At 42.9% G+C, this 26766-nt stretch overlaps 1 protein-coding gene across 1 annotated transcript in view; it reads left to right on the top strand.

The window, feature by feature from the left end:
- SHANK2 (SH3 and multiple ankyrin repeat domains 2) overlaps positions 1-26766 on the top strand; it is a gene marked incomplete at its 5' end in the record, with an annotated part of 39718 nt that extends 12952 nt beyond the window's left edge. The window contains 4 exon segments of the mRNA XM_010085620.1: positions 10413-10543; positions 11836-11947; positions 13032-15474; positions 26004-26766. Of these exon segments, the coding sequence (XP_010083922.1) occupies positions 10413-10543; positions 11836-11947; positions 13032-15474; positions 26004-26577 (3260 nt within the window).

The raw sequence follows: 26766 nt of genomic DNA, 5'->3' as shown, positions 1-26766 counted from the left end.
TTGTGTATCTCAACCCAATAATTGCTACAATCCTAAATGTGTCTAATAACAAACTTAACTCTCACTGGTAATGAATGTTGTGGTGCAAAGATACAGTATGGGAACCTAAAGGCTGGAATCAACCTGGCTGCTAATCACCATGGTCAGACCAGGATGGGGCACACCACAGAGCACCCCTGCTCTTTGCTCTTTGCAGGCACAAGAGATGCAGCAGTTCTCCTGTGGCCGCCAGGAGCAACTGCTGCTCTACCCCATCAGACCAAGCTCAGTACCAGCCCAGTGCAACACCCGTACAGGCAGCTGGCTGCAAGCTTTGCTGCAGAAACAGAGCACCTGCCTAACAGGAAAGAAAGATAGCCAGGACTTTGGTGGAGATTCACTAGCTACTGTTACATGATCACTTTCATAACAGATCTTATTTTTTTCTTTAAACATAACAGAATCAGTGAGGTAAAACAAAAAACAGTCTTTGGAAACCTGTGAGTCCCATTGTGGCTTTTGGAAATAGCTGCATAGGACTCACAGCGAGGAAACACTGAAGTCAAAGTGCAAGGGGTCACTGACTTCCAGATGTTTCCATGTCCTTTAGCCCATATGCATGCTCCTTTCCGATTCCCTTACTTGGTCATTTAGGGATCAAAATGGGAGTCATGCCCCATCAGAGCAAGGGACATGAGGTTAGGAACATGAAGCAAGCCACAGCTTTGGAGCCTGCCGGTTTCTTGGCTTGTGTCACTAGGTGTAAATATAGAAATATCTGTAAAAGACATAAGTGACCTATTTCGCCTGTAAGTTGTATATATCACTGTGAGCAAAACGCTGCATGTAGCAATGGTGTGTAAGGTGGAAACAACTAGAAAGGTCGGAGAATCTGCCCTCTTCCCTTTGCTTCCCACCTAAGGAAGCCAGCTGTGCTTCTTTGTACCCACTGCATTTAAAGCTTGGTTTTAAAGGAGAGAGATTTTTTTAAAGCCAGTTAACGACCAAGACCAACCATGTTGATATGTAGTTTGGTCCATAGCCAATTCTGACTTGACAGTCTTAGTGCCCTCTTTCTCTTTTTTTTTTTTTTCAAAGCCAGCTTTAATCCTGCTGTCGGGAGCTGTCCACAGCAGTCAGCCTCTTCCCTGGCCGATAAGGACAGTTCCTGGCCAAGCCAGGTTTTCCAGTGCCCCTCCTGTAACTGGCACACCTTTTCCACAGCACCAACCTAGCCACTGGTGCAATCATCTTACCAAGATCCAGTCTGAATTTAGGGCGACCTTTGGTCATCAAGGAATGGATTGATAGGGCGCAGACTGACCCATTCATCAAGCTGTTGACCTTCAGGCAGTATTCCCATGGCTGGTTCTGTAAGGCCATGCCAGTGACACAGCCTCGGTTTCCCCATGCCCCATGTCAATACTTCAAAAATCATCCAGGAACTGGAGTTACTAGAGTTGTTGAACACTTTGTTAAGAATGATAACAGTTATGAATATTCCTCCTTTTCATTGCTAGTCAAGTAAACAAACCTACCCTAAAACCTGTGAATGTATTCATTATTCATAAGTATTCGCCAACAGTTTCCACAATTAACGTTCTGCCCGTGGGTTTTCACAGACTGCTTGCTTGTCCTCTTTGTCATTTGTGTTATTGGGCAGCACTTATGCCAGATGCTGTTCTTTCAACCCTGAAAGGCTGAAAATACTGATCAGGAGGATAGCAAGTGGTAAATTTTCATAGAGAATTAGTAACTTTGCAAAAAAATATGTTTTTTCAGAGAAACTGTTCTTCACGAGCCTCTGGCAAATGTGGAAACATGCACAAATAACAAAAGTGTTATGATGCCCCTGAATTTGAACAAACTATACTCAGTGATACTATTTACAGAAATATTCGTAAGTTTATGTGGGGTTTGGAGGTTTTTTATTTTGTGTTGCTTCAGTTTTTGACTTTAAATTTAGTTTGGTTCCACTACTTACCAATTGCTAGGTGGGCTCTGTTTAGAACACTTGTCAGGAAAATGGAGTTTACAAATACAGGGAAATTTCTGATGACATGTCAAAGGAAATACAAAGACATTTCATATGACCAGTGGCTCTGCCAGAATGAATATATATGATCCCTTGTCTTTTTCCGATTCCATAGAATTTAACTGAATTGTGTGTTTGCTATGTGTGATAAAAATAGGTCCCCTGGTTTTTTGTTCTTTTTTTTTTAATGTGTATTCAAATAGGATAATGCTGAGAAATAATTTCATGGTCCTACACTGTAGTTGTTAAGAGAGATTTGTTAATGCAGGATTGCAGCTACGGCTGTATTAGGCAAAGGGGAAGAAGAATTGGAAAGGAAGAAGCAGTTATTGCAGTTATGTTGATTTACAATCCCTTTCAAATCTCCATGGAGTGGAAGAGCCAATGATTGCATGACAGTTTGTCCCTAAAATCCATTTTCATAAGGAACTCATGCCTTTTTACAAATACAATCTCATCCTCACTTTCCATAAAACATGCAACTGGACAGTCCAGCCAGACACAGAGAGAATGTGAATACTTTGAATGTGAATACTTTGAATGCTAAATGCACATAATATCCATTATTTTAGTATTTTTAAAAAATCATAATTATATTAAGCCACACAGAATTCCTTTTTTAGAGCAGCATCATAGTGGAGGCACTTGGGTGTAGAAATAAAGAGTGCCACATTAGGCTAGACAGGGGCTGATATATATAGGAGGGATCCTTGGGTCTGTAAGAAGGAGCTTTCATTTAAAACCATATAAAATAAAAGAATAAACAATAAAAAATAAAACACTCCCGCCCCTGATTCCTAAACAGAACCAGAAGTATCATTTAACATGTCCTCAGCAACACCTTCCAGATGCAAGCTTACAGCATCAAATTGAGGTCTGAAGAGCAGCGTATAAATTATTTCAAAGAGCAGAAATTAATCCTTAAGGAATAACATTTTTAAAGGCTGGGATGCCAGAGGGTAGGCATGCTACTGATCTGGCGTTCAGAGCACTGAGCAGCACAGCCAGCCAGCTAGCAACAGCCAGCCCCTGCTCCCAGGTCCCGGTCGCACCGACAGCAGCACTTCTCCCACGTTCCCCTTGCCTGAGCGTGAGGAACGCCGGCTCTTTGGGCTACCCTACTGCAAGATTTTAGCCAGACCACCCCAGATTAATTTCTGATGACCAAATTGTCCCCCTCAAAAAGCCAACGTGGACTCATTTTTTTTTTTTTTTTTTTTCTGAAAACATGTAAAGAGTGAGAGTTACGGCCACTGACTCATGGAATCAAGCATGGTGCTGGGCAGATGGCACTCTACCGTGAGCCAGTGGTCGCTGCAGGTGCAAAGCTTAGCCATGCCTTTGGGAGTGCATTTTATGTAGGGGAGGATTTAGAGTAAGCACATACGTAATATCCTCCTGGTTACCATCTGTAGCAATGCCTCTTTGCACACTAAGCTGCTGCAGGGAACCACTTGCACCCAGATTTCCACTGTGTGCCCTCAGGAAGGGAAGAGGTAGCCAGGGGAGGGCAAAACGCCAGGCTGGATGAGGCTTTGAGCAACCTGGGCTAGTGGGAGGTGTCCCTGCCCATGGTAAGGGGTTGGAACTCGATGATCTTTAAGGTCCTTTCCAACCCAAACCATCCTGTGATTCTATGATTCTATGAAAACTAAGTTTATTTTCAGAAGCCGATGAGATCCTGGCGAGCAATGCCCTCAGACAGTGTTACCTACTGTTTGGCGAAAAGACCAAGAAAATCCGGCAAACGTTGGGGAGGGCATTGCTCGCGGGATAAATGCTGTGGACGGCCCCCCTGGTGCTGCAGCAGTGATTTGGGAGAGAGCGCACTGGGGGTGGGGGTGACGTGAGACGTCGGACAAAAGCGAAGATAGCCAGCAGTGCTTCAGAACAACAAAGGGCTGCCCTCAGCCAGTGGTGGAGCACATCCTGCACCCCAGGAAGCTCAATTGGACACTTGGCCCTGAGCTCGTCCCAGGGATTTCTGGCTGACACCACTGCAGTGCATAGGTGAGCTTTTCGATAGGTTCACTGACATTTCCTGTCACAGTCACGATGAGGTGAATGGGTAGTTCCTGCCTTGGGATGCAGCACGGCTGTGTGTGTTATGGGTACAGGATAGTGTGCATTTAAACCAAATCCGTTAATAACGTCAACTGCCACGTGCCCAAAGCAGTCACTAAACTTTAGTCCGCCCTTCCGTTTGCCCAAACACATACACTCTGGCTTCCCAACTGGCTTCTTTCTATGTGTTGTCCAATGCATGTAGATACCTCCATCTGCCTGGCCTCAGATACAGTGGTTGTTGCTCCTCTATTTGATTGCCAGATGTCACTGGGGAACAAGATGGGGAGGTTCCTGGATCCTCGGGGCAAGCCGGCCGTCACCGAGGGAGCTCGCCATCCACGCCGGCCGAAGAACAGGAATCTTCGGTGCCTGCCTCTGACGAAGACTCACCGGCCAGGACCACAGAGAGCTGGCAGTGGCCGTTGTCCTCGTCTGAAACGCACAGCAACGTTGGGGAGGATTTTGAGGGATTTCAAACGCCAGCGCGGACTCCGGAGTGTACCATGGACATACAGTCTCCCGGGGATCAGTCACTCAGTAGGACTCCTCAGTTTGAAAGTGACTCTCCTGAGGAGGAGGGAAATGATGAAATGAATGAAGAGCAACGCGGTGTTGAGCCTGTCCCTAGGGATCGGGGTTGGAGAGGGCAGCCCCAGCTAACAGAGGGAGAGAAGCTGTTGATGGAAACCAACAGTAGGATTGTGCAGCTGCTGGAAAATATCAAGAGGGAGCATGCACAGTCCATGGGCCTCATGTCGCAGTCCATGGGCCGTATGGAGCTGCAGCTGGGCATTGTGGCTACCTCCACAAGAGCCATCCATAACTACCTGTCAGAGATTTTAGCTTTCCTCAAGCAGCCGAGGACACAGGTCCTTGAAACACGCATCTCCCAAAGAGCCACCCCTCATGTCGAGTTAACCTGTGCCTCGACATGGACCGGTGAGGACGCAGTGGCATCCTCCACTGTGTGCTTACCAGGGGCCGAAGGGATGAGCGACTCTCGAGAACCACCGCAGGCCACGCTGCCTTGTCGCAGTGGCCGGCTGCAGAGAGCCATAACCGAGAGGGCCTCGTTGCCCATGCCTACACGCCAGGCAAAAGGGGGAGGGAAGAAAAAATAACCACACCGTAGGATTTTTAGGGGTTTTTTTAATGTGCCTGTCCTTTTAATTCTTAGCCATAAGGCCATCGGTGGCAGAATTCAACCATTTCCTACACTGGCTACCATTGTATTCTGGCTGACTAGATTAGTCTAACATTTTGTAGTTTATATTTGCACTGTTAACGATGTGTGCTGCTGGTATTTGAAGAACATTTGCCTCTGTTCTTTCACTTTAACTTCATACGAGCATTTTTTTACTCTGTGCCAGGCATTCATTGCTTTTCTTACAAATACAAGTCATTTCTTGAGGCAGCTGTTTTTTGAGTTTTCTTTCTCCATTATCCCATTCCCTCTGAGCAAGCATTCGGGACTCGGTGGTAAGTATACAGGTCTTGGCAATACTCGCCTCCAAAACTGTGTTCGATCAGTCTTTGCCTGGTGTTTCTGGCATGCCAGCCTGAGGTGTTGGGGTTAGCCTGTACCGGATCATGATCATTCTTATCCTCTGTGGGTCTGACCAGCTCACTTTCTGAGACCCTCGGTGGAGCTAATCCACATGTCTTGGCTATGTTGTACAATAAGTAATGTTGCCAGGATCATACCTCATATTTCTCTTTTGGGGCCTGGATAGTGATGTGCCACCAGATCTATCTAGGCACCTGACTCTCATTCTCAAAGTTCCTTTTACGATGGATCTGGTGGTTTGATGGGCAGCATTATAATTTTTCCTCTGAGAGAGTCCGGGGATTTGAAACAGGAGTCGCTAAGCACCGTGTTTATGGGGATAAGAGCCATCTCCTGCAACAAATCTATTAGGAGGAGACTGTCCCCTGTAATTATCACAGATATTAATTATTTAAGAAAAAGAAAAAAAAAAAAAAAGAAAAGAAAAAGCATCTTGCCTAGCAGCCAGACCTCCTGAGAACGTAAAAGTCATGACATGCTGTTGGGTACTGTGCTACTATGTCTGTGATTCAGAGCTTTTCATCAGAGACAACCTACATGTTGATCAAATGCAACCACTTTCTGTGCCTTTAGGCCATCTAATTTCCTGAGGGCTGGCACCCTGAGCAGAGGACGGGTGCAATTGGTAACCCACAGGGCAGATGGAAACGCACTTGGCAATCAATTTTTTTATATCTGTTGGTGCTGCCTCTCTCGGGGGAATTTGATTTAGTGGCACTCAAATTGCTATATGCATGCAGAGGCATCAGACTGGCTTATACATGTGACAGCCCTGACAGTGCTCCGAAAGGATGCTGTCACCAGGAGCCCCTCGAGCGGTGGTAACTAATCCTCACAGGTGTAGCATGGCTCCTGTGTTTGACTCTCAGCGTTGTAACTTCTCGTAAAGGTTCAGAAGAATTTATATGGCAAAAGCAGTGATTAATTCCTCCTCTGGCAAACACTAGAGAATAATTGTAGGCTAAAAATCCTCTTCTAGGATTACAACTGAGCCGCGCTCTCTGTCCAGTGAGCCATAGACGCTTCTTCCCTGTCTTTCGGCGAGACTGAAGTTATTCAAAATAAAGCAGATGATAGTATTTTGTTATTCTGCCAGTCAGCCACAAATTGCTCCCTTATAAGTGTGTGTGCGTGCGTGCTTGTGGCTGTACTTTGCTAAATGAGTGGTTTAATGACGAAATGCAGCTGGCATGGCCAACCTCCAGTGTAGGCTTTGTCCACGACAGGGTATTTCTTCCCTTCCACCTACAGCCAGCTGCGTTCCTTTTAATACTGTTGGAGGCATGCTTCTTTGGCCACACTGTCAACACACCTCACACCAGGTGCAATCCTTGCACCCATTCTGTGGCTTTTTTGATATCTCTTTTATTAAAACTGTTTGCAAAGGTATCCTCAGAGAATTTCCAACACAAGCGTGTGAGATTCCCCTCTCATTGGTACAAGCAATGCATGCTGCAGGGTATTCAAGAGCACACGGAGGTTGGAAGAAAAGCCAATTAGTAAGCCTGACAAATTATTCCAGTATGTGCGGCCTTTTGAACATGTGGTTCTGGTGCATTCATGGTTTGCACACTGGTACTGGGGATATGACCAGCCTAGTTAAAGGCAAAGGCAAGTGACACTTTGTCCCAATATGCTTACGTCTTATTTCTTTGGGATGAGTTTGAATGAAGCTAAATACAACTCAGCCAGTTAATTTTCTTGGCCTAATTAGCACATTGGATAAGACAGTGAGGTTGTTTTTATTTTCACATGGTGCTTTCACTTCAAAAGTGTGGTGCAGTCGCGGCCAGGTGCTAAGGTTTTGACGTATTCTTGACACTTTGTCCCAATATGCTTACGTCTTATTTCTTTGGGATGAGTTTGAATGAAGCTAAATACAACTCAGCCAGTTAATTTTCTTGGCCTAATTAGCACATTGGATAAGACAGTGAGGTTGTTTTTATTTTCACATGGTGCTTTCACTTCAAAAGTGTGGTGCAGTCGCGGCCAGGTGCTAAGGTTTTGACGTATTCTGCAGGCCCCGCCATGTAGCTGCTGCCATTTAGAATAAATCTCATTCCACACGCTGGCTGCTTCTGTAGCTTCCAATATTTCTGTCGTAGTTTTAAAACGACAACCTCCACCCTACCTTGGCTTTCTGATCAAAGGCAGTAAGAGCAAAAGAAGAAGCTGCGCAGATGTAGCAGTGCTGCCGTTGGAAATACTACGCGAGGAACCCCTAAAGAGTTCTTTGCAAAGCAGCTTAAGCTTTGACCTGCTCTCCTCTCCCGTTTCAAAGTGCTTTAGCTAGACTTGGCGAGGCACAAAGCACCACTCGAATGGGAGCAGCTATAGAAGGACCGAGACCCTGTCTACAGACAAGAAACCTGCAATAAACTTACACAAAACAAAGGTGTTTTTTTTTTTTTTTTTCCAACTGGAAATAGTAGATGGTGTGAAGAATTAGTACCAACTGATATTTTGGTCAGATCCAAAACTAGGATCTGACTTCTAGTGTTGTCTAGCAAAATCAGTGCAGTTGGAGGGTATGTATGTTTCATCCCCAAACAAATATTTTCATGCTTTTCAAGTGTCTGTCATAGCCTCATCGCTCTTCCCCTGTAGCTTTTTGTTGTCTGAATGGGTATATGGTTACATGTGTCTGTTACAAATAAAGGGGATCAGCTCTTACCTGGTATATTTATATTTCTTATTTACAGATTTTGAGTACCTAGTGCTTCAGTTTCCAAAATCGCTTTCTTTCTGTATCCCAAAGACCAGAGGTTTGCCTTCTGGGATGATAAAAAGGGTGGGAGAGACTTAAAAGGAAATCTCTGCCCGATTGAAGCTCTTGGTGATAGATCCCCTGAGGACAATTCTACAGTCTAGCCATATTTTTGCTGCATAGGTCAAATGTTCGTGGTTACGCCATTGCTTCCTGATGCCTTTTGCTGAGCAGAAGTGCAGATATTTTTCTTTCAGAAGTTCACAGTTTGTATTACAAAGTCTGATGAAATGTGACTTGAAGTTTGTTTTATTTTTGAATACATGTGATGATTTTAAGAATTTTTTTTTGCCTTTTCTCCTTCCACTGGATGATTTAAAACACACAAAAAAATAAAGCAGACCAATTAAAATAACTGACTGCTAACTTCAATTGAAAAGAAACAACAACACTACCCTTGTGAGACAGTTTTCAACGGTGATCAGCTTACTGGTCTGCTCGACCCTTCCTTTCCTGCCTGCTCCCTGACCCTCTGTGACACTGAAATATCCACTTCTAGAACAACCTTCTCCCTAACCAGAAGGCTAAATGTTCTTCCCTCTCTTCTCCCATTTAAAATCTCATCCTTGCATCAGCCAGATCTACTGTTTAGAGGGATCAAAAGCTCTTTTCCTCCTCCTGCCTTATTCCCATCCATATCCATACCCAGGGCCCTGAGCTGCTCTCCAGTGAGAGGTAAAACTTAAATCCCTAAATCTGATACTTGGCGCAGTAACACCATCTCTAGGCCACCAAAAGCCTGGGGGGTTTAAGTCTATCGTATCCTAATGAAGTAGCTATCTTTTATTTGCTGAAGCAAATAATCACTCATTTGGGAGATGGATCTAATTGCTAAAAAATAACATTGCTCTGACTCAGGTTGTGGAAGCCTAGGAGCCAGACTAAGGTATTGCACTCACATACATACCACAGGCTACGTAACTAATCCTTACTTTGGTGGCACCTCAGAGAAAAAGCCACTAAATTAACGTGATACAGTGCAGTCTGTGCTTTCTTGGGAGAGCAAATGCAATGGAAGGCATAGTAAGGAAACCTGTTGGTATGATTCAAGTTTGGATTCTAGTACAGGTTCAAAAATCAAACTGTTCTGCTGGCTTAGGCTGGTGTTTTAATTTCTCCATGCCTTAGTTTCATGGTAGTAGAAGCGGCAATAAAGGAGCTGCCAGGCTACAGTTGAATATATGGTACTTCGAGGTCTTCAGTTTGAGGGAGTAATGTTATTTATTAAATACTGATGAACCTTGTTTGTGACCAAAGTTGGAGACGGGGCTAAAACTAACACTCTAAACTTCAAAAGATCTTGATTAACGTTTTCCCTCTATTTTAGCATCATAGCATATGGTAGATCAGATTCTCAAATCCAAATGTTGAAGTTCTCATTCAGATTTGGACTTCACCTATTTGGTCTGTTTATGACTGCAGCTAAATACATTCCCAGACTGTGCAGTTATTAAAATAGACATAGAAAAGTTCCATTTGAACAAAGGACTCAGTTACTAATGCTAATCTAATAATCCAAGAGTGTGAACAAATTAGGATGTGATTACTTAAGGAGAATAGGCGTAAAAGAGCACTGGAGTACTTGTTATTGTCCAAAATATCACTGAAATTCTGATGACTAAGTACAGTCTGCTTATCTCTATTTGAAACAGTGCTGTACAGATTCAATATTTCTAAAGGTCTTCTTTCCATTTCTATATAGATATTCTCCCTTCACATTTTGAAGGTTTGAAGAAGAGGATTGTTTTTCGAGTCACACTAAGTAAACATTAAATGCATGCAGGCTTAAAACTAAAGCATGCATGTTATGTAGCAGCAATAAAAAGTGCTCGGCTTGCACGACTTATGATGCTCAAGCGTTGCCTTGTTAAAATGCCAAAAAAACTTTTTCTTTGCATTTTTTTGAAAAGTAAATCTCTTCCTTTGACCTTGCAATACTTAGATTTTCAGTTTTTGGACAAATGATATTTATTTTACTGAATACTTTTATATTACAGATAAGGTGGATGAAATAGTACCAGTTTCCAAGCCATCAAGAATTGCAGACAATGCAACTGTGGACTCAAGAGTGGCAACTATTAAACAGCGGCCTTCTAGTAGATGCTTTCCCTCAGCTACAGATATGAATGTGAGTGGTAGCTATGAAGTACTGCTTTCGCTTCTGAAACACATTGGAGGGGGTCTTTTGGCAAGAAGCAGAAAACTAACCTACAAACATTGCGTTGTGTACTCATTTTGCTATTATTGTCTTGTTAAGTTGTGGTCTACTCTGTATTTCTAATGATAGTTTTTTAACAGAAGAATCTACGTAGCCCTGTAAAACTTTTCTCGTTATATCCTAATATCTATTTTGAGACTGTCGCATCAACACCATTGCTACCTCAGTGGTATTGAAACAGATGTGAACTTGTTCTGCCTCTAATCTGAGCTGGTGAGACGCCAGTAAGTTCTGAACTTGAAGGTGTCAGTACAACGCTAAACCCAAGCTAAAAAACTTTGCTGAAAATCGAGGTGTGCTAGTTTAGTTCAGCTAGTTAGTGCAGCCACATGGTTTCGACTAATGTGAAGGTTTCTCCTGCTGCAGGTTTTTTTTATTATTCCTAATGGCGTTAATATCTTGATTAAATAATACATGATGATTTGTAAGGGAGGAATTGACATTAGTACTATAGCATGTATTAAAGATTTAAACTCCAGACTCTGAAATTGGATTACTCAATTGCAGAATTTGCTCTTACAGAGCTTCGTATGTGAAAAAAATAATTGGTTTTATTGCGTTTTAGATGTATTTTCGCATTGCCCACCCCTCCAAAAGAGCATCATTCCTGACACAACAAGCACTTTGCTGTTCTCAGCAGCTTGGGATGAAAGGAAATTAAGGCTATTCTAAGAGGCAGAAAACAAAGAGTTTTGTGGTGACCTACAAGGAGAGACAGTTGAGTGCATTGGGATTCCGGCAGCGTTCCTCAGGCCCTAGCTGAGATGCTGACTGCCAGTGTAACCTTGTGCAAGACACCCTGAGCTGTGCAAGAGCAGGGCTGCTCTTCAGAAGGGAAGAGATCACACAGCTTGGTGCAGAGTGAGCATTGACACCTATGCAGCGTGTGTCGAGGTTTTTGGAATTCAGTGAAACAAAATGCAATCACTCGTGCTTCATTTTTCTTACCGCACACAAAATGTGCTGCAAACTTAACATAATTGCCTCGTAAAGCATTTCAGCTAGCTCCACTTACAGCTGTTGTCATTTTAATTACATGTAAATAAAGCCCAGCCTTGCCTTTCTCTTCATCTCCTCCCCAAAATAATACCAATCCCAAGCAAAAGGGGATTGGATTAACAGATATGACAGAAGAGTTATTGCCATGTAAAAGATTTGTGTGCTTTAATGCTTGTGGGGTTTTTTTGTTTGCTTTCTTCTAGTCCATGTATGAGAGACAGGGTATTGCTGTGATGACGCCCACTGTACCAGGGAGTCCTCAAGGTCCTTTTCTGGGTATACCTCGGGGTACAATGAGAAGACAAAAATCTATAGGTAAAATGCTTCTCGTGTATAGTTTGCTTGTGCATTAACCACATACCTTTAGTAACTTTGCTTCTTTCTTAAAGCATATTTCTCCAACATCTTTACCTTGGTGAATGGCTGTTTCATTTTTATACAAAATTAATGAGAAAATAAGTTTGTGTGTAAGATGACATTATTTCCACCTTCTGCTTTGATGGCAGTAGGCAACTATTATGGAATTATCATTTAATTCCTTTGTTTAGAATATATAAGACAAGGCAGTAAGAAGGAAAAAAAAATAAGATCAGTACAAGCCCTTTGCAATGCATTATCTAGGGCAAAATGTTATTCCTTTTTTCTTTGTTATTGAGGCAAAAGTGGTTTAATGCTGTGTAGTTTACAAAGGAAACTCTGTTGATCAAATGGCATAAAATTCACCTCTTTTTCATTCCAAATGACGGCAATGGATGTTTCTACAAAAGAGAAAAAAAGAACCGACCAAATTTGGGTTTGCTTTGTTCTTGGTAGTAATCTTAGCAGTGATATTTATCAATTTAGAAACACATTATGCTGATGTAAAATTAGCATCTAAATTATCCCAATATTATCCAGTTTATTTATGTTAAAAGCTGTATTCGTAATAATATAATGCCATCTGTTGAAATGAAGCATTATGATTATTTTCCCCAGTAGAGTCTTCGCAGTCCCTTTGCTAAGTTTCAAATGCATCTTAAAAATTCATTAGGTTTCTAAGTTACATTACTATATACATTTATAGAGTGCTAGAGCAAGGCACAAGCTACTTTTCTGCACAGAATGTCTTCTCTGCTCAATAATTTTCAAAGAAAATGTGCTTTTCTACAGCTACCTTGATGATACATAAAACCAAAACATTTGCCTACACATCAATGATCAATTTAATTAAAATTCTGTAGCATCCTTTTTCATTCTGGCATCCGGGTCTCTGGAAGTGCAACAAGAAAGAATACTTATGGTAGGAATCAACCAAAAGACCTCTTTGACAGTTTTGTGCATGCCTCATGTCATACGAAATGCACCCTGGCATTTTAGGTTGGATACAGAAATAACACCATATGAGGGATCCCAGTGGGAGACTGTTTTAAATATACTTTCTGATTTTCAGGAATAACAGAGGAAGAACGGCAGTTTTTGGCTCCTCCTATGCTGAAGTTTACCAGAAGTCTTTCAATGCCTGACACCTCTGAAGATATCCCACCACCACCACAGTCCTTACCTCCTTCTCCACCACCACCTTCTCCCTCTCTGTACAACTCTCCCAAATCCCCAACATCAAGGAGCTATGGAACTATCAAACCTCTGTTTAATCAGAATTCAGGTGCAAAAATTTCTTTGGTTAGGCCTGAGAATGTGGGAACGATGATAAGGGACAAAGGGATCTACTACAGACGAGAACTGGACCGATACTCTCTGGACTCTGAAGACCTGTACAGTCGGAGTGCCGCAGCTCAGGCAAATTTCAGGAACAAGAGGGGTCAGATGCCAGAAAACCCGTATTCTGAGGTTGGGAAGATTGCAAGCAAAGCAGTTTACGTGCCAGCCAAACCAGCCAGGCGAAAGGGGATGCTGGTGAAACAATCCAATGTTGAAGACAGTCCGGAAAAGACCTGCTCTATTCCAATCCCGACAATTATTGTGAAAGAGCCGTCCACCAGCAGCAGTGGGAAAAGCAGCCAAGGGAGCAGCATGGAAATTGATCCTCAGTCTTCAGAGCAACCTGGGCAGCTCCGACCCGACGATAGCTTAGGTGTCAGCAGCCCCTTCGCCGCAGCCATTGCTGGAGCAGTGAGGGACAGGGAAAAGAGGCTGGAAGCAAGGCGTAATTCTCCAGCCTTCCTTTCCACAGACCTAGGAGATGAGGATGTTGGACTAACACCACCAACACCCCGTATGAGGCAATCTAAATTTACCGATGAAGCAATGTTTAGTAGTGAAGATGGGTTTAGACAGCTTATGTCACCATCTCCGATTCCCGCACCTAGAGAGCCTGAAAATATTTTTAATAGCAGCGAACCCAGCAATCAAAGTGATTCAAGGACATTAAACGCTTCATCCAAAACGAAAGGTACTGAAAACAGTACAGTGGCAGCTAAGTCCACAAACGCATCCAGCTCAGATAATTACGTTCACCCGGTCACAGGAAAGCTGTTAGATCCAAACTCACCGCTAGCCCTCGCTCTCTCTGCCAGGGACAGAGCCATGAAAGAACAAACACAGCAGATTCCAGGCAAAGGAGAGGCTGTTAAAGCTGACCTTAATAAACCACTTTACATCGATACGAAGCTGAGACCCAATATTGAAACGACTTTTCCTGTTACTGCTACTGTCACTAGGCAAAATACTCGTGGCCCGTTGAGACGGCAGGAGACCGAGAACAAGTATGAAACAGATGCGGGGAAAGAAAAGAAAGCAGAGGAGAAGAAAAACATGTTGATAAACATTGTGGATACTTCGCAGCAAAAGTCAGCTGGCTTGTTAATGGTTCATACCGTGGACACAGCAAAGTCAGATGATACGCCTGAAGATGAAGAGGAGAAGAGAGCTGAAATGCAACCGGACCCTGAAAACTCCCCACCAGAGAGGCCAGAGGGGAGCGAGGAAGCAGAAAGCGAGCTGAACGTGCCTGCTGCGCCTGAGCCACCGGCATCTCCCTGCAAAACCATCGTAGCAGCGGGCTCTGTCGACGACCCCGTCATCTTGCCGTTCCGCATCCCTCCGCCACCCTTAGCATCAGTTGATATCGATGAAGAGTTTCTTTTTACTGAGCCACTACCACCCCCCTTAGAGTTTGCCAACAGCTTTGATATCCCCGACGACCGCGCAGCTCCTGGTTCGGCTCTCACAGACTTAATTAAGCAAAGAAAAAATGGCACGCCTTCACCCGCGCCATTTGCCCCCAGCCAGCCAACAAATTCCTTAGACAGTAAAAAGCAAGTGGGTCTTTCAAACTGTTTGCCTGCCTCCTTTCTGCCGCCCCCTGACAGCTTTGATAACGTCACTGACTCTGGGATTGAGGAGGTAGACAGTCGAAGTAGTAGTGACCATCACTTAGAGACAACCAGCACTATCTCAACGGTGTCCAGCATCTCTACCTTATCCTCGGAAGGGGGGGAGAACGTGGATACTTGTACAGTCTATGCAGATGGGCAAACATTTCTGGTGGACAAACCCCCAGTACCTCCTAAGCCAAAAATGAAGCCCATAATCAACAAAAGCAATGCACTTTACAAGGATGCGCTCATTGAAGAAACTGTAGACAGCTTTGTTATCCCTCCTCCCGCTCCGCCCCCACCTCCCATCAGCGCACAGCCCAATATGGCGAAAGTTGTCCCCCAAAGGACATCTAAGCTATGGGGTGATGTGACGGAGGTGAAAAGCCCAATTCTCTCAGGCCCAAAGGCTAATGTTATTAGTGAACTGAACTCAATACTCCAGCAAATGAACAGAGAGAAATCCTCAAAGCCAGGGGAAGGATTGGAGTCACCTACCGGAACAAAAACTGCAAGTCTCAGTACAAGGTAAACGTAATTAAACAAATAATTTTTCTAATAAAAGCTTGACTTTTTTTTCCATCCCTTCACTAATTTCCCCTGTAAATCACGTAGATTAATGAAGAATGTACTTTCTATTGCACATGCTTGCTTAATGAATACTCCATGACAGTTTTACAGAGGAGAATTTCCAACATTGTCAGTGTTTCTCTAGTCTGCACCATAGGACAGGAGCTTTCTCAGTCTTCTCCAGCTTCCAAGACAGTTTCCACAAACCTTGCAGTTGTTTTGGTGTGAGGTAGATTTACTTTTAAGTAGTACTTTTCTCTTGGAAAAAAAAAAAAATTAAGATGTGGCAATAGTTTAATTTTTCTTCAGTCCCATGACTTATTTTGGCTTCAAACAGGTAAAAAGGTGTTTCTGCCTGGGCTTAATTCACATTCACTGTGTGATGCCGTTTGATTCTTGATAATCCTCTTTATCAGGAAGGATAAAGCTATCTGAGAAAAATCACTCATTGAAATCACTGCGCTATTCATGTTATTACTAAAAAGTTAATTTTGCATCTCTACCAACTTAGTATTATGGGGTTTAAGTTCTTACTCTCTATTGTACACACTCATTAGTGAAGAGTCTCGGATGTTTGCAGGTTCAAGGATGTGGCTCCTTCCTCCCAGCAGCACCATCCCTGGCAGTGCAGTGCAATACGTTTGCGTATAAGTGGTTTGCGAAAGGTACTTAAGTGATGAGTAACTTACAACAGTCAGACACCATTGGGAAAATGCACAAGTAATTGTGTAGTCACATATGTGTGGAATATGGATATAACAGCATGAAATCCATGCTTGTGAAAAAAAAAAGGTGATTTTTGTCTTATTGAGAGCTGGAGGTATCTTTTTTTTTGTGGGGTGGAATGGTGTGGCCTTACACGCAGCAGTTAAATGTACCTGGTACTGAAGTGTTGCGTATTGTTTGGCTCAGACTGCTCCACAGAAATGCATTTTTTGCAGAAATGCAGTGCTGACTTTGTTTTTTAAAAAAGATACCGTCTAAGTAAATTTAATTGGAATTATTCTGCTGGGTGATAACTAACTTGGCCTTTGAGAAGCTACGGTTCTTTGCATACAGCAAGCTGATTTGGTTTAAGGGGAAGGGTGACTGCTAATTGCAAATGATTGCTCATTCAGAAAACAGTGATCAAAAGGTTCAGAGTTGGGTGGTTATATTGTTTCCTGCAAGATGGAAGTTGTCAAACTGGTGACTGGGAGGTATGGAGCTTCTACAATTTTTAGAATGAAGGGATGGAAGAAAAAAACCTGAAATTCTGGAATTCCTGTCAGTGACACTTGAGTAAACTGAGTAGAAATTGAGTTGCCTGTACAGGAAAAGCTTTAATACACAGAAAAAAATTACAATGAAAATGGTATAAGAAAAACTATATACTGGCTGCCTGGTGAAGACAGTCTTTAAACAAAGTTAGTGCAGCAGCTGAACACTTGGCGTCTGCGAATAGCTCAGGCAAGCATTAAACTATACTTGTGCACTGATCTTAAATTTACGTAAGTCTTGTCTTGCAGATGATTCTGACAGATTTATTTCATATTCTTTTTCTTACTTCTTCAAGAATACTATTTTTGCTAGAGCTCGATCATCTTTCTTGTTAAGCCATATGAACAGGTTGCCTCTAGCTTCGTATGTATAATATTATTTATCATCTTTTCTATTTAAACTGATAGTTATTGTCAGGTTACAGTAGAGATCTTCAGCACCCCTATTTTATTAGAAAATAACTGAGGCTAGCAACTGCGATGTACTGTATTATCATTACTGAGAGGAAAATAAAACGTAGAAGCAAATAGAGATACATCTTTTTTGTGAAAAGACATTTAAATGGTTATAAAGGATGGGAAAAAAATTGAAAAACTACTATATCACTTCATTGGAGAAAAGCAAGCTATCATCTAAGCAAGAATAGTCCCATAGATGTTACATTTTAGAGAAAGATCTGGCTTGGACACTGTTAGAAAGTTGGGTTGGTTTTCTGTCCTTTAACTTTTTTAACTCTTATAACTCAGATTTGGCACATTACATGGTTTTCATTATGGAATACAGAGACTCCATTTGGAAACAAAACTACACAAAGCATTGTTCCGATGTGTCTGAAGTCCTGCTTCTTTCCTGAAAAATAAACCCAAATAGGTGTCTTTGCAAACTAGAGAGAGGATCTTGGGATATAACACTACTGAAGGACCCACGAGGCAATAAATAAGAAAAGCTGACAGTGGCAGCCAAGCTCTTGGCTGCCGTTTGACTGTGGGAGAAAAGGACACCTCCACAGAATTCCCCGGGGGAATGGAAGTAAGAGGACTGCATTTTGTTTCCTTCTGCTTTCAAAACTCAATTTTTAAACTGAGCTGCAGAAAATTAGGTGGATTGAAGATACTAAAAATGCTCAGGAAAGGTTACTCAGGATTTCTTTTTTAAGCTGAGCAATAAATCACAGACAGCAGCAGAGAGCCAACTAGCTACAGCCATTAAAACACGTTTTAAAAGGTGCTGCAGGGGATTCCTTTTCATCTGAACAGGAGTGCAGGGGAGAGATGTAAATGGAGAAGTTCACTTTTTGGTTCAGAAGTCAACTGGTCAGCCAGCGGAGGTTTGTAAGCGTTGTCCGCCCAGCTGTGTCGTGCCTGGTTCCCAGCTGCCCAGGAGCAGGGCTGGCCCCATCCCCTCTCTCTGAGCTTCACCAGCTCCACGTTCCACGGGCAGATGAGAGAGGATTGATTTCAGAGCTTGATAAAGAGTGGGAAAGAGGGAGCAAAAGGCTAATAGCAAAATTTATCACAGTGGAGAAAACGTTCCCATTTCTTTTTATTGTGCTATGTATGTTTGTGCCCTGAATTGTCTGCATTAGGTTTCAGTTCTGTTCTCAAAGGTGCTGCATAAAAGCAGTGGATGCATGGTAAACGCTTCCCAGACAAAGACATTTTTTTGAATTGCTTTTACTCCTGCCTTATCTTTTAAAAAGTTAATTTACTGCTTTTACTCCTGCCTTATCTTTTAAAAAGTTATATAAATTACAGCCTTTCTAGCCCAATTGCATGGCTGACACAATTTTTTACAAAGCTGTCAAATATTATGACCAAGGAATACCATCTTGCCAAAATCCCAAGTATTAAAGCTAATATTTATAATTCTAAAGCTAAAATTCTTCATTTCTTGATTTTTTTTTTTAACACTGTAAAAACTTGGACAATCAGTTATAGAGCTTGTAGTCCTTTTTCTGTGAGGTAGCATTAGAAAGGGCACAAGGAATTTTAGCTCACAGAAAGCAAGGATTCCGCTAAATTAAAGAACAACTCAGCAGCGCTGCTAAAGGAAAAGTGATGAAAAATGAGCACGCCTGTTCGTATCCTTCACCCAAAGAGAAGTATTGGGAAGTGTTATAAATAGGAACGTTGTTCACAGGCTCGCTTGGGTTATGTTCACAGCACTAGCAGCCTGATGAAATTAAAAATGTGTATTTGCACATTGAGACATAGATGAAGTTACAGCCCGGATAGCAATCCTGCACGTCACTAGGAATTACTTTTGCACAGCCAGCAGACATGCGATTGTAGTTCGCTCAGGGCAATTGCCCCATTAGGGGAACACAGAGGTGAATTAAAATGTAGATAGTTGGATAATGGCTTGTTGCAGAAACCCATAAAAATATCTTATCTCTATGTTTCTGATAAATGAAGATTGGGAAGAGATTGTTCTACAGCACTGAGCAGCATTTCTCTCTCAATTATCACATTAAAAAATGACCCTAGATTTGCTTTTTTTCTCTGCACATTGGTTTAGCAATAATTTTATACAGAGTATTTATGGTTTTCCATGGTTCTTATGGAGACACCGAGTTTCAAGATTTTTAAATAGAGCATGGAAATGTTTGGCTGGAAACCATCTGCTTCTCAGCGGCAGTGACCAGCCGCGGGATAGGAAAAAGGAACCTGGTAGGGGAAGGAAAGAGAGGAAGAAGTGAACGGATGTGCTTGCTGACTTTGTACTAATAGAAGGGTAATTAAAGGGATGGATCAGAAGGTTCTGGACTAGAGCTAATACCACTCCTGGTTTTGGCCATTTTTGGCCAATTTATGAAATTTTAGAGATCAGACCTTCCTCACAGAAAAGTTTGAGGGTGTTTGGATACAAGACTCCATTTGACCCCAAACCCCAGCGCTAAAGCCCTCATGATGCTCTGGTCCTGCTGCCCGTCCCTGAGTTTGGGTGTGCACAGGGACAGCGATGGGAGAACCCAGCCCGGGCTCTTGGCAGGTGATGCTCTGCCATTGGCGAGCAGGGAGGGGAAGAGGAGATGTGTAACAGCACTATCACCGTGATGCTATAAATATAGCTGTGCTATAAATTCACTCGAGAGGCTACTGACTTTTTATGGAGCTGATAAAAGAAATGGGGAGAAGACTAATGCAGGGGTTTTCATCAGGTTAAGGGAGGAGCGTTCGCTCTGTCTGTGAACCCAGCAGTCGCTTAGCAACATAAAAAGTGCAAGCCTGCGAGATGGACTCAATAATATCAGCATCATTAACGCAGAATAGACCCAGTGGCAGCGAAGGAGAAAAAACCCAGCTCCCAGTGCAAACGGCATCCTTCCGCCACAACTCCGGTGTGCCAGTAAGGAATAATGACCAGCAACTGCTGCTGCTCTCTGCCATCACCAAACCAAAATGATGCAAAGCTTTGCCATAGGGACAAACAATTCCTAGGTCAAACAGTGCTTATGTTTCTCTGGGGCAGGTTGGGCATCACTCCTGGTAGTAGGAAATGCTCCTTGTAAACGTGGGAGTGCTTAACCATCCAGGATGAAGTCCTCTAGGAAAAATAACCCCTCCTGTGTTGGCATAGCAAGTTTTAAAAGTGAAACTGCCTATGACCAAGGTTTTTGTTCATCTCTGATTTTTTTTTTTTTTATGACTAGCTGGAAAAGTTCCAATTTTTTCACGAACAGGTAAGGCAGAACTGAACTTAGCAGTGAGTCCTGCATAGGGACTGATCTTACATGCGGTTTATTGTAAAGGATGTCTGGATTTTGCAGATGGTGAAATTTGTATCTTGTGGAATAATTCTCAAGCCTTGCTTTTTTCAGTTTACCGCTGTCCCATTCGATTCATTTCACTCGTTAACCGTTTGTCAGCCAATTTCACAGGATTGCTTGCTTTGTCAGTAATTCTTGCAGTGTTTCAGTCATTCCATTTTGTCATTTTTATTTGCTCTCATGACTGCTGTTGTCAGAGGAGGGGCGTGCTGAAGTGCCATGAAGTAAGTGATGACCATAAAGCCTAGACTATTCTATGTTGTACATTCTGCTTCTCTTCAATGCTCACTCATTGTTATTGAATTTAGTGATTTTTTTTTTTTTTTGGCATTGACTTTGTTACAAAGTGCAATGTGGATTAGATCATCCTAATCCAGAAATGGTAGCCATTCAAAACCAGAAATAGGTCGTCATCGCAAGCTGAAATAAAAGCCACTTTCATCAGAGAAGTATTCAGCAAACGAGCACGTCAGACCAGGTTCCTGAACTTGTGGCTGAGCCCCTAAATAAGGAGCATGATTTTTCAAAGATGCCCAAATTCTGCTGGGATTTTGGGAGAGCGCTTTGGGGTGGGAAGGGATGAATAGTGCAGTTTTACATACCTATGTAAGGTTCAAAGTAAAGACAAACTAGCCCTCAACATAATCAAGCACTGCTGCAGTCATACCTGTTGGGTCTTTCATCCTTGGAAGCTGGGGAATTTCCCCCTTTTCCTTCCAGCTTCCCTTGACCTTTTTCCCTGCAGCTGTCCCGGGAAGGAGGGCTGGGGCCATACCCTGCCCCTCATCAACACCATTCCCTTGCTGCTGTTTTCCAGATATTTGTGCCATCCACATGGAAACTTGTTCTTGAACAGACACCCACAGACCTTAATGATTATTCTCCGCTCCAACTGAACAGTTACTTGCAACAGACACCAACCATTTCTCAATTCTTCTCACTAAAGGAACGCTATTATAAGAAGCTCTGTATCCTGCCAGTCATCACATCAGCCCTTGTTCTTAATCTTCCCCCAAAACAGGCAATTATTGCCTTACTTTCCTACCACACAATTTTCCTTAGACAATCCAAAAATAAAGTAAAAATATTATAAAAGCTGAAGGCCAAGTTTTGGGGTTGTATGTTCTCAAAGATCTGTAAAAAGTTAAATTTCACACAGTACCTCTGGGCAGAGCCTCACCTCACTCATTAGTCCTCTTGGCTGTTAAGATTTTTTTCTCTGACACACTGGAAAAGCTTTGTCAGAATCAAGAAATCTTTTGGTAAGTTGCAGGATAAAACAGCTCCCATCAGAGCTGTTTGGGGTTTGGGTTTTCCCATGGGAGGTTCCTAGGAGCTGTTGCAGTGTGCCTTCTTGCCCTGATTTGCTGCTGATATTAAGTTGACAGTAAATCTGAATCCTGCAAATCTCATTCTAGATTGAAAAGAATTTCTTTTAAAAGAATTTATGCTGGGAGGCCACACCGTTGTGACATAGGAATTATATATTGTGATTTTCGTGTGAGGCAACATAATGGGCATTGCAATTAAGGCAGCAAATGTGTAGAAATTACTGCCTGGTTCTAACAGAAAAATCTTATTTAAAATAATTATCAGACTTTTCACCTTTTTAAAATGAAATTTGGGCTTAGGCAGGTTTAATATGGATTTAGTATGTTTAGTATAACAGATGATCAAATAAGGCATAAGCAATTGCTCTTATTAAAAATCTGGAAAACCCCCAAGACAATAAACCATGCCTGCTCTCCAGCTGGAATGCACTTGCTCCTTATTGACCAGGATACCAATCAACAGTAAAATGTAAGACAGCTGATGGTTTCAAGGCTGTATCTGCAGCACAGGTTGTATTGGAGGTGTCATCAATGATCATTTAGGATGCAGAGGAGTTACACGAACTTGGGAGGGTTTTTCCTTGGGTTACAATTACAGTACCCCACTCTCTATAACATGTTGATGTGGCGGGTGAAAGAGGGGAAAAAGAAAGGTAAAAAAATGAATCTTGGAATTAAAAACTTTGAACTGAAAGCCTGGAAATGCAATTGTGGGCTTCAGCAGCCTTGTGTGACCTTCGCAAGCATTGTGTCTGTGCCGGGAAGGCTGTGGAGCTGGTCGCAGAGCCAGCAGCTGGGACCCGAGCGCAAACTCAGTCTTGCAGGTTGCCAAATAATTGTGCAGGCAGCAGTGACCTCAAGTTGCTGTGGTTAAAACTCGTCCTAAAGAGGACCCCTCACCGCAGCAGTGGGGACATCTCCTGCCTCACAGGCTTGTCTGTGTGCCCTGGTGTGCAGCAGAACTAACAGCTTTCTTGAAGAAGGTACGTTGCTGTAGGATTAAATCTGTTCATGTTAACAAAGTGCTCTGAGCTTTCTAATGAAAGGGTTAATTTTATAAGAGCTTAAGTACTGATGTGGCTTTAAACTGAGCTGGTATTGAAGTCTCAATAATCAGCTAAAATTAAAAAAAAATTCTTATCATTGTTCCAGAGATGTATTTTTAATAGTCAGTAGTCCTGAACCCATGGCTTGAAAAAAGCAAGATGCCCAGAGATGTTTTCCTATTGCTTGTGGCCACGTGAAGCTGTTCCTGTGATGCAGGCTGACAGAAAGCCAAGCACCACGTTGCCTGTATCGCTTTGCTCAACCAGTGTCACTGCTCGTGGGGCTGAGGTTGGGTAACACTAGTCTAAGGAATACTTAAAACCCCCCAGTTTCCTTTTAGGGGTTTTGTTTTAGTGGTTTAATATAGTTTCTTTAAAGGAACAGTGACAATGATTTCCTGAACATGAGCAGAGAGTCTGTGAGAGGAACAATACAGAGAAGATGCAGCAAAAGTGAGTTCCGAAGCAGAAGGAGTACGTGGAGCCTGGAGCTGTCAGTCAAGTAACAGAAGTGATCTTTCAGCATCTGGCATAATAGAAGATAGATTTTCATCATCCATTTGATATTGCCACAATGGGTGTGAATACAAACCCATCGTTTCTAGTATTTGCAAGACAGGAAAGTTAAGTAAAAGGGTAATTGCAGATGAAGAGATAGGGAGACATTTCCACCCCTGTACAAACCCCATGCTGCTCTTCTCACAATTGCTAGGACAGCATCATCACCACCTTTTTCCAAGCAGGTTTTTGTTGATTTAAAGTTACATCATGCCTTATTAGAGTGTGTGAGACTCCTAATGTTAAAGTAGGTAGAAATAACTTGCTCCCCTTGCTTAGCAGAATTTAATAGCTTCTTGCCATAGACTTTTTATAGGAATGCTTAGCTCCAGTCCTGGAAGACAATGAGAGCCAGTAAGCTCCAAAAAAATCCCAGGAAACACTCAAAACGTTGCCAAGTGTTTCCCTTCTTTGTTAGATTACAAAGACACAAGTGCTACAAGTGTTGTTCCTACCGTGTTTTAAGTGAAGTACCAATCTTTCAGCTCTCAAAAAGATCCCCCTGTTCCCACTGAAATCTATGGAACAATTTGTGGGAAACCAGTGGGATTGCTCCTGTGAATAACACGTACGTTCTCCAAAAAGTTGTTCTCAGTTCTTTTCTGATGGGCACAGTGTTGGAGCTGTGTTTGAATGAGACTGGCTGCGGTAGGAGCGAGCTCTGAGCCTCGCTGTAGCAGTGCTGTGGGTTACCTGGTGTCCAGGTTTGTTAATGAGAAAGGAATGAATAACCCCTTCTCATCACCTCAGGTCAGCTGCCTGTATTTCTGCATGTTGGTAGTGATGAGTGCTGCACAGGGGGAGTGGGTTAGAGTAGATGAGGAAGTGCTGGTGCCACCATCTTTTTATTTAAAAATTTTTGCCACTCTTTGGGATTTGAGTGACCAAAGTCAAGTCACTGCCCTTCCATGGGCGTTCGCAATTACATGGCACGAGGGAGCGGATCCAGTAAGGCAGGATAACCCCATGCACCGCATCCTCCTCCCCAGCAGTCACAGGACGGAGCAGAGCCTTCGTGATCAACCCGGGCAGAGGAGCAGGAGAGAGCCTCTCGGGCATAAAGCAGATCTAGTGGTGAGAGACGTACCTCGGGGGTTTCACCCCTGCTGTGTGGATCACTTATGGTACTTCATTTGCTGGCAATTAGCACAAAATCTTTAAGCACTGACTTGGGACGAGACTGCAGTTTCTTCCGTAACAGCACTTCAAATATGGGGGCTCCAGAACAACATCCTTTGGCTCCGTAAGATCTTTTCTGCGCAGCGGTGGATCTGCATTATTAATGAAGGCATTTCTATCTGACATTGTGCACCCAAGTCAGCCTCAGTTCTGCCCAGGCACGACGGCACAGAGGGCTTCAGACAGGGTCTGGGTTAGAAATCTCACTAGGGCATCCTCCAGATGGTCCTCTGGAGTCTGTGACATTGCTTCAAGGATAAATAAATCCTTATTTCGGTCTGGAAGTCCCCGAAATTAGTTTTCTGCAGGTTTTCCTACTTGTCAGGAAGTTGAAGTGAAAAACTTCCGAGGTTAAGGCACCCAAGGGCTCAGCAGAAGATCCTGACGTGCACATGCCGACCGGCAGAAGGTTCTCATGAGAAGTAAGGGCTGAGGGGTTAAGCATTTTATACGAACAGACCCGAACGCAGATCTTCTGCTTCTAAATTTGTTCTATAGCCGCTAGCCAACAGCAGACTCATCTGCACCCAACCCCTCAGCCTCCACATCAGAGAGAGCCTCTCGGCAGGTTTCATGCCTGCTTAGCTTGGCATCTGAAATTTCCTTTAGGCAAGAGATAGGTGCTGGTGACTTGATCTCAACTACATCACCTCTGGGTATGCACAGGAAAAAGAATTTTGTCTCTTTTAAGTTTTGCAGTGGAACTGCCAAAGTATAGTTGCTGGGTAGAAAGAAATGGACACAAATGTTCTTTTATGAAGCTTAGAAGAACTGATCCATTTTTAAAGCAGGAGAATGCCAGCTGAACGGAAAGGGAGATAAGAGGAGCTTGTGGAGCGTGTTCTGTGAAGGAATGGGAACACAAACATACCCTCCAATTCACTGAGTAGATGCCCAAAGATCCAAAATCCAAGAAAATAATACACTTCCAACACTTTCCATAACTACTGTTACTAGCTCTGTTATCTAACAGTGGGTAAACGTGGCAGGTTAAAAGTGAAATGAAGGATCCCACCCCTCTGTACCACAAAGGGAAGATCAATTCTTGGCAGCACTTGGTGTTTCTCATTTAACCAGGAGTGAATTTGTTGTAGCCTTACAAAGGAAGAATGTGCTCTGAACTGCTCATAAGCAAAGGTTTGTTTTTAACCATGGCTTACCATTGATGACTGTTTGATGGGAAAGACCTAATGATACCATCTTAGTACTTTTAACCTGATATTGCTCATTTAAAAAATGAAGCCATTCAAGCGTTCCAAAACTGTATTTACCACGTGTTGATATGGACAACCTTTCAGCTCATGGGGGATGTATCTAACTTTCCATGTCTGTTTACAATTTCAGGAGCACGGAAGTCATGAGTACTGTCTCAGGTACACGAAGTACAACAATCACTTTCACTGTCCGACCTGGAACCAGCCAGCCGATCACACTGCAGAGCAGGTCCCCAGACTATGACAGTAGGACCTCAGGAGCAAGACATGCTCCAAGCCCTGTGGTTTCACCAACAGAGATTAATAAAGACATCATGCCTGCTCCTCTGACTGCTTCTGCTTCAGCTTCATCTCCTTCTCCGACTTTGTCCGATGTATTTAGCCTACCCAGCCAGCCCCCTTCTGGGGACTTATTTGGCTTGACCACAGGGCGCAGCAGGTCTCCTTCTCCCTCAATATTACAACAGCCAATCTCAAATAAGCCTTTTACAACTAAGCCTGTCCACCTGTGGACTAAACCAGATGTGGCAGATTGGTTGGAAAGTCTAAACTTAGGTGAACATAAAGAAACATTTATGGACAATGAAATAGATGGCACTCATTTACCAAATCTACAAAAGGAAGATCTGATAGACCTTGGAGTGACTAGAGTTGGGCACAGAATGAACATAGAAAGAGCTTTGAAGCAGCTGCTGGACAGATAAGAATAGCTATTTTGCCTCACAACCTTCTGTTGAGAACTAGAGATGGGCTGGTACTGAAATACCCCAAATGCCTTGTCTGTCTGCGAGTGCCAGCAAAATTGGGGGGCGGGAGGGGAGGAGAGTTTAATTCCTGGTACTCAGGTACTGCAGACTGTATGCTACATGCCCAAACATAAATTTAAATATGTT

The sequence above is a fragment of the Pterocles gutturalis genome, unplaced genomic scaffold, assembly GCF_000699245.1.
Source record: "Pterocles gutturalis isolate BGI_N339 unplaced genomic scaffold, ASM69924v1 scaffold13870, whole genome shotgun sequence".
Taxonomy (NCBI): domain Eukaryota; kingdom Metazoa; phylum Chordata; class Aves; order Pterocliformes; family Pteroclidae; genus Pterocles; species Pterocles gutturalis.
The sequence above is the reverse complement of the archived record's forward strand: the minus strand, read 5'-3'. Positions and strand labels throughout refer to the sequence as shown.